We start from the raw sequence: 12,445 nt of genomic DNA, 5'->3' as shown, positions 1-12,445 counted from the left end.
GTATTAAAAGATCTTATATATAACTATTACAAACCGGCAGATACCCTGTAAAGAGGATGAATGTTGATAAAGCAGGCTCATTCTCTCAGCTGAATTCTATAGGTGAAGGCTTTGCGGTGCGAGTAACCAGAGCCGCTGGGGAAGGAGGGGGAATTTAGAAACAATGACCCAATGTCCTCACTCGAGGAATGAATGTGCGTAGGAGAATCGCAGCTGAAGACCAAAAGGGGGTCAGAGGACATTTAACTCTTCTTCTTCTCGCTCTCTGGTCTTCAGCCGGACGGTGGGAGTTGAGAAGTCGATGGCCAGAATGACTCAGACTAACGTCCAGAGCAATACGCTGTAAGTGTTTGTTTGAGTGTTGTGTTGTGTGTGGTGTTTGCAGATGTGGACGAGTGTGGTGAGCAGCCGTGTCACGCCCAGGCCTTGTGCTCAAACAGTCCGGGATCTTTCCGGTGCCAGTGCCAACCGGGATACCATGGAGATGGTTTCCAGTGCCACCCTCAAAATGGTAGCTGTTTGCAGATTTGTAGTTATTTCTAGCGATGCATCTGATTTCATGACAATATTTTTTTTGGATTTATTTTTTTTAAAGAGCCTCTATTATGTTTTTTTTTTTAAATGACCTACCATGCAGTGTGTAACACAGCTCTAAGTGAAGTGAAATATCCAGCTAAGGCTTAAATCTGAAAGTGGACAGTGTTTAAAACTAATGATTCATCTATAAAAAAAGTCGACTCAGAGTGGGTCAAATGAATCGTTGCGGTAATGATTGAATGATTGATTGCGGTAATGAATGAATTTAGTCGTGTCGGTGTTGTCGATACGGATCTTAAAGGGCCATGAAACCCCCTTGTTTCAGCAGGGTGTTTTCACACCTCTACTTTGGAAAAAGCCAGAAAAGTGGGCGTGTCCAGCTCTGTTTAGGGTGGAGTGTCGGAGGAACTAAAGTTGGATGGTGTGGGAGTGTCTATTTGGGCACGCGTGAGTTTCAGAGTCAAAATACACACAAACACACGGGAGAAAGTGACTGTGTTTACATGGACATCTGTAGTCGAATTATTTGCCAAATTATTAAATGGTGGACTTTAACTGCAGTTTGGCTCTTTCATTCAGGGAATTCATTCATGCCCCTCGCAACAAACTAGATATTTGATTCGAGGAACTGCTCTAAGCGTGTATTTTTCACGCAATGTTTGATACCGCACGGCGAATGAGTGAAAAAAAACCTCTGCATTTCCCGGAAACTTAGATGCACACGGCAGGTAGCGTCAGAAAGCCGCGTGTGTTATTCCGGTCACAAAAAAAAAAGTTTGGTTGTAGTATTAACATGTTTACACTCGGTGCAATAGTTAAGTTCGATACGAACAAACTGAATAAACAAAGAGGACTGGTCGCTCACTTACCAAATCTGTAGAGACAGGACAATCACCAGCAACTAGAGCCGCGTCTTTATTAAGAGAAGACTACAAGCGAATCCGGATCTCAGCGTTTGCAGATGAGAACAGCTCTCAGGTAAACAATGTGCCTCCTTAGACACGTAAGTTATTGTTGTCGAGCTTCGCGTACACTGTTAATCCACGTGACTCCAGCTGAGCTCTCAAAGAGAGAAAATGAAAACGAAACTCAACGGCAGCAAACTATAAAAGCAACACTTCACGCTTGTTTTGCCAACACAACGTGGCGTCTCTGTCGTCTAACCACTGTGACAGTAATGAATATTAATGAAGTTGCACAATAGAGCGCGCTGATTGGTTTGAACCAAGCCTTACTCATGCATTAATGCATCACATTGTAAGACGTAATAAGACACACTCTGGCACAGACGTCCAGTCTGCACGCTGGAATACAACGCTATTATGTCATGACCGTGACGCAGCTTCAAAAATTCATTTCAAACCGGAAGTACAAATTTGCTTGAAATAACGCAAAAACAACCAATTTACTCTTTTTAGTGAAATATAGGTGTCATAATAGTGTTTTTAGCAGTGTGGGACACATATACGACTGTCAACAGCTCAAAAAATGTGTTTTGGTGTTTCGTGACCCTTTGAGTCTCATCCATTTGTTGCGCACGCAGACCCGGGAAAATTGAACCTACTGATGTATTGAACTTTGTCAGAGCTTGACAGGAACTTTACAGTAGACAGTTCATGGATCAGTTTCTTCCTTCCTTTCACAAGTGTAAGGAACTTAAGTGCAATTAAAATGGTTGCTTTCTGTGTATTCTCTAGCTTGCAAATTATATATTGTGTTTTGTTACTTTTAACCGATCCACGCGGCTTGTGCTGTATCTGGTTAACTCTTTATATTCTGGTATCGCATCTAAAATCAGGCTGAAAACACCACACGTGCAGCTTCCTTAACAGATTTTGATGCGTTTGTGAGCTCGCAATCCACTGCCATTTGTCGTTGCTATGGCCACCGTCAGCTGTTCCTACACATGTGGCGGTCAGGATTCAAAATAGGTCAGCTTTTGCCACTGTGTGGATTAATACTGAATGTGTGTCGTTGTTTTTACTTATGGTTAAGAGTAGAGTAATATGCTGGTGTTTAACTGCATTGCTTTAATGCACTCCTGAATTGGGCTCACACATACTCTCTGCACTCTGACTACTTCAAAATTGTTGATTAGCCGTGGTGGGCGATTCTCTCTGTCTCACGCTGAACGCAGTCAACCAATTGCAATAGACTGGGTCACCGGACCAATCAGCGCACATTAGCATCGCACTAAGGAGGGGTTTGGGACAAATGAATCGCTGACCAAATCATATTAGACTCGATGGGAGAATTAGATAAAAATAAATGCATGTTATAAGACAATGAAAGTGTTTTTTGACATTGCATGCCAATCAGAATGTTGTTGGAGATCCTCAAAACCAAAATATGACCTTTTATAATGCATATTATTATGCAATTAAAGTCACTAGTGGGTGTCCATCCTTGAGGTTGGTTAGGAAAGGTTCATGAGGCGAATGAGTTTTCTTGCTGCTAAAAATAATTTTTTTTTTTTTGCACCCATTTTTTTTCTCCACCATCATGTCCCTTCCGGGTCTCCGTAAAAAAATCTTACAAAATTACTTTATATTATTTAACCATTATTTCAAAGCATTTTCAGTTTTCCTTTTCACCCAAGTGTGTCCAAACTTTTTGCTGTCACTGTTGCTGCTGTCAATGTTTTGGTGCATTCCTACTAAAAAGAAAATGCGATCTGAACTGTTTTGGAAACCATGGGTTCCCATCATAAGATGCTTTGATGTAACCTGTTTATCTTTAATCAAGCCTGCAAAGTTCCAGATTTGACAGTGCCTGTCTGGTTCCTCCAGGTCATCCCAAGACCCGCTGTGAGCAGCACAGAGACAGTCTTCAGAGTGGAGATGGTGGCGTTCCTGCCGTCGGAGCTTTCATCCCTCAGTGTGATGAGGAGGGTCAGTACAGGCCGCTGCAGTGCCACGGCTCCACTGGACACTGCTGGTGTGTGGACAATAGAGGGCAGGAGAGAGCAGGAACCAGAACTCCACCCGGATCACCACCTAGAAACTGCGATGAACCTGGTAAGTAATGGACAAGATGTTTTTTTTGTGCCCCTGATCAGAGTTATTTAATGTATCTCCAATACAGAGTCTCAATCTGACCTGTATATTTCTTGTACTATGAACACTTTAGGCCAGGGGTGTCAAACTTCCTGGAGGGTCACTGCCCTGCACAATTTAATTCTAACCCTGCTTTGGCACACGTACCTGTAGGTTTTAAACAAGCTTAAAGGACTCAATTAGTTTGATATAAAAATACAATTTTTAGTAAAAGCAAATTTCTTTGCTTTAAATTTTGTTGTATTCCTTTAATAAAATAATATTTTTGAGAAAGGTTGACTGTCTCCAAATGCTCCTGTGTTCTCATGTGCAAAATAGCATCTGCAATGATCTAACCAAAATAGGTATTTTACTTTAGGCGAATGAACTCTGCTGTAAAGAATTGTGACGGTGGAGTAACAAACCTCTTATTTCTCATGTGCCTCTAGTTCGTCCCAAGACCCACTGTGAGCAGCACAGAGACAGTCTTCAGAGTGAAAACGGGGGCGTTCCTGTGGTTGGAGCCTTCATCCCTCAGTGTGATGAGGAGGGTCAGTACAGGCCGCAGCAGTGCCACGGCTCCACTGGACACTGCTGGTGTGTGGACAATAGAGGGCAGGAGAGAGCAGGAACCAGAACTCCACCCGGATCACCCAGAGTAAACTGTGATCAACCTGGTAAGAAATGGGATCCTGAAAAATACATAACATTTACATAAGAGCAGATTTTGGGAGGATATCTTCGAACTGTACAGTACTCAACATTTGAAGAGAATCAAAAGTGTTTTTCAAAATTGCCATAAGACACGAATGAATGTTGTTCAGTATTTTAGGACTATCTTGATGAAAGAATTTGATCAATTTAAATGTTGACTGCTGTATGTTGCACTTCACCAGTGTTTTATAGGTGTTATTTATTTACATTTAAAGAGAACAAACTTCACAAGTTCAACATCTCAATTGAAACCCAAACAATCCATTAAATGCCTCAATCTTGTTAAAGCACCATCTGTGTTTGTCACCTTGCTGTGTCTCTGCATATTTTGGCAAGTCTTAGATTTTTGGCTTTCACTTCTGTAAATGAATGTGAATTAGTTTGCCCTGTAATGTATCAACTGTGATTCCACACTGATCAAACACCCTCGGGTTTAGCCAGATGCTACACTAGCAATGCCCTGAACTCTCGCTTTTGGTCAAGCTGCAATGTGATTGACAGATTTTAGTGGACCGCTCTCAGTGTTTTGATGGTTCCTGGAGGCTCAATGTTGCACTTTGTGGAAAATAAACCCCTATGAATGAGAAACATTGATGAAATCAATGACAACTGTGCGCTGGATCGAGATCATTTTTACATCTTTATGAATAACAACACTGTTCCTCTCTGAATATTTTAGGTAGCATCATCAAAATCACCAGCAAGATTATCTTTGCTAGACTTTACTTGATTTTTGTACTGAGGGGTTTGATGGGAGTTTAACAAACTTCTTTTATTTTTCATGTGCCTCCAGTTCATCTCAGGACCCGCTGTGAGCAGCACAGAGACAGTCTTCAGAGTGGAGACGGTGGCGTTCCTGCAGTCGGAGCCTTCATCCCTCAGTGTGATGAGGAGGGTCAGTACAGGCCGCAGCAGTGCCACGGCTCCACTGGACACTGCTGGTGTGTGGACAATAGAGGGCAGGAGAGAGCAGGAACCAGAACTCCACCCGGATCACCCAGAGTAAACTGTGATCAACCTGGTAAGAAATGGGACACTGGAAAATACATAACATTCAAATAAGAGCAGATTTTGAGAGGATATCTTCAAACTGTACCTTACTCAACATGTGAAGCAGATCAAAAATGTTTTTCAAAATTGTCATAATACAAGAATAGATGTTGTTTAGTATTTTTAGGATTATCTTGATGAAAGAATTTGATCAATTTCAAATGTTGAGTGCTGTAGATGGAACTAGAGGTCTGCATTCCTGTGGCTTTACCATGGGAGCCGCGGGACCCGACCAGATTTTTAGCGGCGCGGGAATAAATTTCCGAATAAAGCACGGGAGCGGTCGGTAACTAGTGTAATTTGAACGAGAGTGGGCGGTCTAACAATATCGCTCCAGAGCGAGCGAGCACACGTATGTATGTGTGTGAATGAGAGAGCGTGATACTCTGTTTAGCTTGTTTGTTGCTGTCTATGTGTGTGTATGTGTGTGAATTAGAGAGAGATCTTGGTGCTGTCTATGTGTGTGTGTGTGTGTAAATGAGAGAGAGCGTGATGCTGTCTGTGTGTCACTTGCTTGTTGCTGTGTATCTATGTGTGTGTGTGTTTATACAGACAGCTTGTTATAGGCTGTCTGGACTTTGTATAGCTGGGTGGTTTTCGATCGTACCCCCCTCGTTAGCAGGAACGGGCGCGGCGGGTAGAAAACAGGGTGGGTCGGGCAGCAGGACAACAAATATAAGCAATGAATATAAGCGGGAGCGGTCGGGTTCGGACTTAAACCTGGCGGGAGCGGGATTCAAAATTTAGTCCGGCGCAGATCTCTAGATGGAACCTCTCCAGTGTTTTATTGGTGTTATTTATATAGATTTAAAATTCCTCTATCATGTTAAAGCACCTTTAATGTTTATCATCTTGCTGTTTTGCTGTGAATGAGTTTTTTCCTGTAATGTATCAACTGTGATTCTACACTGATCAAACACCCTCTGGCTCAGCCAGCTGCTGCAGTAGCCACTATTGGTTAAGCTGCAACGTGATTGACAGATTTTAGTGGACTGCCTTCAATCTTTCGATGTTTCTTGGCATGCTTAGTGTTACACTTTTCGGAAAAAAAAACCTTATAAATTGAAAACTTTAATCAAGTCAATGATAAATAGGCTTGACATATTTTTTTACATAATATAACAACATGGTTCCTCTTTAAAAAAGATGCTGGATTTTAGGAGATCATTTTTTGAATTTTGTCTTGTCATCAGAACCACCAGAAAGATAAGTTTTACAAAAGAACTTTATGGCAGTAATTTTCTTGATTAAGGCTTTTGACTTGAGGGGTTTGATTGGAGTTTAACAACCTTCTATTATTTCTCATGTACCTCCAGTTCGTCCCAAGACCCACTGTGAGCAGCACAGAGACAGTCTTCAGAGTGGAGACGGTGGCATTCCTGTGGTTGGAGCCTTCATCCCTCAGTGTGATGAGGAGGGTCAGTACAGGCCGCAGCAGTGCCACGGCTCCACTGGACACTGCTGGTGTGTGGACAGTAGAGGGCAGGAGAGAGCAGGAACCAGAACTCCACCCGGATCACCCAGAGTAAACTGTGATCAACCTGGTAAGTAATGGGACACTGGAAAATACATAGAAATGTTTGGGAAAATGCTGATTGCTGGAACTCATTGACTTCCATAGTATTTTCAAAACATCTTGTTTTGTGTTCAACAGAAGAAAGAAAATCATAAAGGTTTAAAACCACACAAGGGATGATTAACAATGAGGCAATTTTCATTGTTGGTGAACTATCCTTTTATAGAGAACAAACTTCTCATGTTCAGCATCTTAACTGAAACACAAACATTCTATCAAGTCCCTCCATCTTGTTAAAGCACCATCAGTGTTTGTCCTTGTTTTACATTGTTGTGTCTCTGCATATTTTGGCTTTCACTTCTGTTAGTGAATCTGAATGAGTTTTTCCCTGTAATGCATCAACTATGATTCTACACTGATCAAACACCCTCTGGCTCAGCCAGCTGCTGCAGTAGCCACGCCCTGAACTATCACTATTGGTTGAGCTGGAGTGTGATTGACAGTTTTCAGTGGACTGCCTTTGATCTTTTCTACATGTGGGTGTAAAACATTGATGAAGTCAATGAACTGTGAGCAGGATCAAGATCGTTTTTACATCTTTATGAATAACAACACTTTTCCTCTCTGAATTTGTTTAGGTAATGTCTTCAGAACCAACAGCAAGATTAGCTTTAACAAAAACTTACTTTGCTAGACTTTACTAGATTTTTGTACTGATTGGAGTTTAGCAAACTTCTTTTATTTCTCATGTGCCTCCAGTTCGTTCCAAGACCCACTGTGAGCAGCACAGAGACAGTCTTCAGAGTGGAGACGGTGGCGTTCCTGTGGTCGGAGCCTTCATCCCTCAGTGTGATGAGGAGGGTCAGTACAGGCCGCAGCAGTGCCACGGCTCCACTGGACACTGCTGGTGTGTGGACAATAGAGGGCAGGAGAGAGCAGGAACCAGAACTCCACCCGGATCACCCAGAGTAAACTGTGATCAACCTGGTAAGTAATGGGACACTGGAAAATACATAGAAATGTTTGGGAAAAATGCTGATTGCTGGAACTCATTGACTTCCATAGTATTTTTTTGTTTATGATTGCAGCAACCGACATTCTTCAAAACATCTTGTTTTGTGTTCAACAGAAGAAAAAAATCATAAAGGTTTAAAACCACACAAGGGATGATTAACAATGAGGCAATTTTCATTGTTGGTGAACTATCCTTTTATAGAGAACAAACTTCTCATGTTCAGCATCTTAACTGAAACACAAACATTCTATCAAGTCCCTCCATCTTGTTAAAGCACCATCAGTGTTTGTCCTTGTTTTACATTGTTGTGTCTCTGCATATTTTGGCTTTCACTTCTGTTAGTGAATCTGAATGAGTTTTTCCCTGTAATGCATCAACTATGATTCTACACCGATCAAACACCCTCTGGCTCAGCCAGCTGCTGCAGTAGCCACGCCCTGAACTATCACTATTGGTTGAGCTGGAGTGTGATTGACAAATTTTAGTGGACTGCTTTCAGTCTTTTGATGGTTCCTGAGAGGTGCAATGTTACACTTTGGGGAAAACAATATCTGTGGATAGAAAACATCAATGAAATCAATTAAATATAAGCGGGATCGAGATTTTTTTATGAATAACAAAACTTTTCCTTTCTGAATTTGTTTAGGTAATGTCCTCAGAGCCACCAGCAAGATTAGCTTTAACAAAAACTTACTTTGCTAGACTTTACTTGATTTTTGTACTGATTGGAGTTTAGCAAACTTCTTTTATTTTTCATGTGCCTCCAGTTCGTCCCAAGACCCAGTGTGAGCAGCACAGAGACAGTCTTCAGAGTGGAAACGATGGCGTTCCTGTGGTCGGAGCCTTCATCCCTCAGTGTGATGAGGAGGGTCAGTACAGGACGCAGCAGTGCCACGGCTCCACTGGACACTGCTGGTGTGTGGACAATAGAGGGCAGGAGAGAGCAGGAACCAGAACTCCACCCGGATCACCCAGAGTAAACTGTGATCAACCTGGTAAGAAATGGGACACTGGAAAATACATAACATTTACATAAGAGCAATATTTGGGAGTATATCTTCAAACTCTTGGTGGTACTTCACCAGTGTGTTTTTAAGTGTGGCTTATATACATTAAAGAGACAGTTTTATTATTTACTCACCCTTCTGTTAATCACAAATTAAGTAATTTAGAATGAGTTGTCCCTGTAAGGCATCAGCTATGATTCTACACTGATCAAACACCCTCAGGCTCAGACAGCTGCTGCAATAGCCACGCCCTGAACTCTTGCTATTGGTGAGCTGTAGTGTGATTGACAGATTTTAGTGGACCGCCTTCAATGTGGGTGGAAAACATTAATGAAGTCAATGAACTGTAAGCAGGATCGAGATCGTTTTTACATCATTATGAATAACAACACTGTTCCTCTCTGAATTTGTTTAGGTAATGTCTTCAGAACCACCTGCTAGATTAGCTTTAACAAAAACTTACTTCACTAGACTTTACATGATTTTTGTACTGATTGGAGTTTAGTTTAATAAACATTTTTTTATTTCTCATGTACCTCCAGTTCGTCCCAAGACCCAGTGTGAGCAGCACAGAGACAGTCTTCAGAGTGGAAACGATGGCGTTCCTGTGGTCGGAGCCTTCATCCCTCAGTGTGATGAGGAGGGTCAGTACAGGACGCAGCAGTGCCACGGCTCCACTGGACACTGCTGGTGTGTGGACAATAGAGGGCAGGAGAGAGCAGGAACCAGAACTCCACCCGGCTCACCCAGAGTAAACTGTGATCAACCTGGTAAGAAATGGGACACTGGAAAATACATAACATTTACATAAGAGCAATATTTGGGAGTATATCTTCAAACTCTTGGTGGTACTTCACCAGTGTGTTTTTAAGTGTGGCTTATATACATTAAAGAGACAGTTTTATTATTTACTCACCCTTCTGTTAATCACAAATTAAGTAATTTAGAATGAGTTGTCCCTGTAAGGCATCAGCTATGGTTCTACACTGATCAAACACCCTCTGGCTCAGACAGCTGCTGCAGTAGCCACGCCCTGAACTCTTGCTATTGGTGAGCTGTAGTGTGATTGACAGATTTTAGTGGACCACCTTCAATGTGGGTGGAAAACATTAATGAAGTCAATGAACTGTAAGCAGGATCGAGATCGTTTTTACATCATTATGAATAACAACACTTTTCCTCTATGAATTTGTTTAGGTAATGTCTTCAGAACCAACAGCAAGATTAGCTTTAACAAAAACTTACTTCACTAGACTTTACATGATTTTTGTACTGATTGGAGTTTAGTTTACCAAACATTTTTCTATTTCTCATGTACCTCCAGTTCGTCCCAAGACCCAGTGTGAGCAGCACAGAGACAGTCTTCAGAGTGGAGACGGTGGTGTTCCTGCGGTCGGAGCCTTCATCCCTCAGTGTGATGAGGAGGGTCAGTACAGGCCGCAGCAGTGCCACGGCTCCACTGGACACTGCTGGTGTGTGGACAGTAGAGGGCAGGAGAGAGCAGGAACCAGAACTCCACCCGGATCACCCAGAGTAAACTGTGATCAACCTGGTAAGAAAGTTGATGTACATGGCCAATTTGTTCTAACTAGTTCAAAGCTTTAGACAGGTTTGCTGGCCTGAATAAAAACAAATGTAAATATATATATTATAAATATACATGCTAAAATCACAGTCAGATGAATAAACAGCTGTGTGGAGTGGGTTTATAACATCTGGGGTGAAATGAAGGGCATTCAAGATTAATGCCCCCTACCATGCTTCCATGGCCAAAACAAAAGGCCAGAAAAAAAGGCACAAACAGTTTTGTTAATTAACAGGGTGTCAGCAGGGGTCTTAAAGCTTTACAATGTCTTACATTTCAAAAACATAATTTTAGGCTTTAAAATGTCTTAAATTTACTAAAATATGGTGTTGTAGGTCTTTGAACATTTTAAACAGGTGTTAATTTTTCTATGTCCATGTAAAGCTACACGATTGTTACAACCAACAATCCATCTTAAAAAATCAAACGTTTAACAAAAGTAAGAAAAGCTATGACAGACGTTCCAAACTATTTACAGCCCTGAAAATCAGCATGTTTTCAGATGGCTGTTTTAGACATTGTGAAAAATGCTTGAAGAAGGACGTTCTTATTGTATTCTTTCACAAGTTTTTAATGGGTAGGTTAAATGTAATTGGTAGTAAAAAAATAATAATTTTGATGTTAAAAAAATAAATAAATAAATATATATATATATATATATATATATATATATATATATATATATATATATATATATATATATATATATATATATATATATATATATATATATATATATATATATATATATATATATAGCAGCCAATTAAATTGTGGGAAATCCATAACATTTAAATACAAGCGCAGATTTTGGGAGTATATCTTCAAACTCTAGGTGGTACTTCACCAGTGTGTTTTTTAGGTGTTGTTTATATACCTATAAAGAGAAAGTTTTATTTTTTACTTATTTACTTCTGTTGATCACAAAATAAGTTTTTTAGAAATATTCTGGTTGCTAGAACCCATTCACTTCCATAGTATTTTTTATTTTCTTCCTATAGACCCTTTTAACATTTCCGTGTTTCTTGTTGTGTCTCTGCATATTTCGACTTTCATTTCTGTTAGTGAATCTGAATGAGTTTTTCCTGTAAAGCAGTGACTATTATTCTACACTGATCAAACACCCTCAGGCTCAGCCAGCTGCTGCAGTAGCCACGTCTTGAACTCTTGCTATTGGTTGAGCTGGAGTGTGATTGACAGATTTTAGTGGACCTTCAATCTAAGAAATTACTAAATTAGAATTTTAATTGGATAAGTAAAAAACCTTTCCCACTGGCTTTTAGAAAAAAATTATTAACCTCTACCCTTTAAAAGACTGAAATTGAATTCATAATGGTCTTAAAAAGTCTTAAATTTGAGTTTGGGAAACCTGCAGAAATCCTTATTGAAAGTGAAATAGTACACTTTTGAATAATGTCAGAATAATGTCTTCTTATCTGAATGAACAAAAATAAAAGAGTTGCCAATTTTTAATTGTTTGACAAATGACAAAATAATTTATTGTGCTCCTACATTTCAGTTTCACTTTGATTTGTTTAACCAAGTCATCTGACCACAATGAGCTATGACAGGCTTTCCAAACTATTCTTACCTCTGTAATTCAGTGTGTGCCAGATGAAAATTTTAGACATGGTGAAAAATGATTGAAGGAATGTTATGAACATTTTTAAAAGTGAATTTCTTATTGGATTCTTTTACAAACTATTTATGGGTAGCTTAAATGTAATTGGTATTTAAAAATGGATAATTTTATTGTATAAAAACAATAATATAGCAATCAATTCTTTTAATGTGAACTAAACTATAGTAAGCTACAGTATATGACCGTATTTTACAAGGTATTACACCTTGTATACACATACACAATTTGAGCTAAGCCACTGCTAATAAAATCCAACAAACATATAAAGAGCTGAACTGCACAGCAACCACCAACACACCTTAGTAACATTTTAGGAACGTTCTGACAACCATTCACCACCTTAG

General features: G+C 40.1%; 1 protein-coding gene across 4 annotated transcripts in view; it reads left to right on the top strand.

Annotated features, from left to right (window-relative positions):
- Nucleotides 1-12,445, top strand: part of nid2a (nidogen 2a (osteonidogen)) — an 80,039-nt gene that overhangs the window by 52,568 nt on the left and 15,026 nt on the right. The window contains exons 11-19 of one of the 4 annotated variants that reach the window (XM_087290193.1): nt 386-511; nt 3,327-3,554; nt 4,022-4,249; nt 5,080-5,307; nt 6,653-6,880; nt 7,612-7,839; nt 8,635-8,862; nt 9,417-9,644; nt 10,199-10,426. In XM_087290193.1, coding sequence (XP_087146319.1) covers nt 386-511; nt 3,327-3,554; nt 4,022-4,249; nt 5,080-5,307; nt 6,653-6,880; nt 7,612-7,839; nt 8,635-8,862; nt 9,417-9,644; nt 10,199-10,426 — 1,950 coding nt within the window. The remainder of the gene's footprint in view (nt 1-385; nt 512-3,326; nt 3,555-4,021; nt 4,250-5,079; nt 5,308-6,652; nt 6,881-7,611; nt 7,840-8,634; nt 8,863-9,416; nt 9,645-10,198; nt 10,427-12,445) is intronic. The other 3 variants (XM_087290194.1, XM_087290195.1, XM_087290196.1) reach the window with 3 other exon arrangements.

This window comes from Danio rerio, chromosome 17, assembly GCF_052040795.2.
Source record: "Danio rerio strain M-AB ecotype USA chromosome 17, GRCz13ab, whole genome shotgun sequence".
NCBI lineage: Eukaryota > Metazoa > Chordata > Actinopteri > Cypriniformes > Danionidae > Danio > Danio rerio.
The sequence above is the reverse complement of the archived record's forward strand: the minus strand, read 5'-3'. Positions and strand labels throughout refer to the sequence as shown.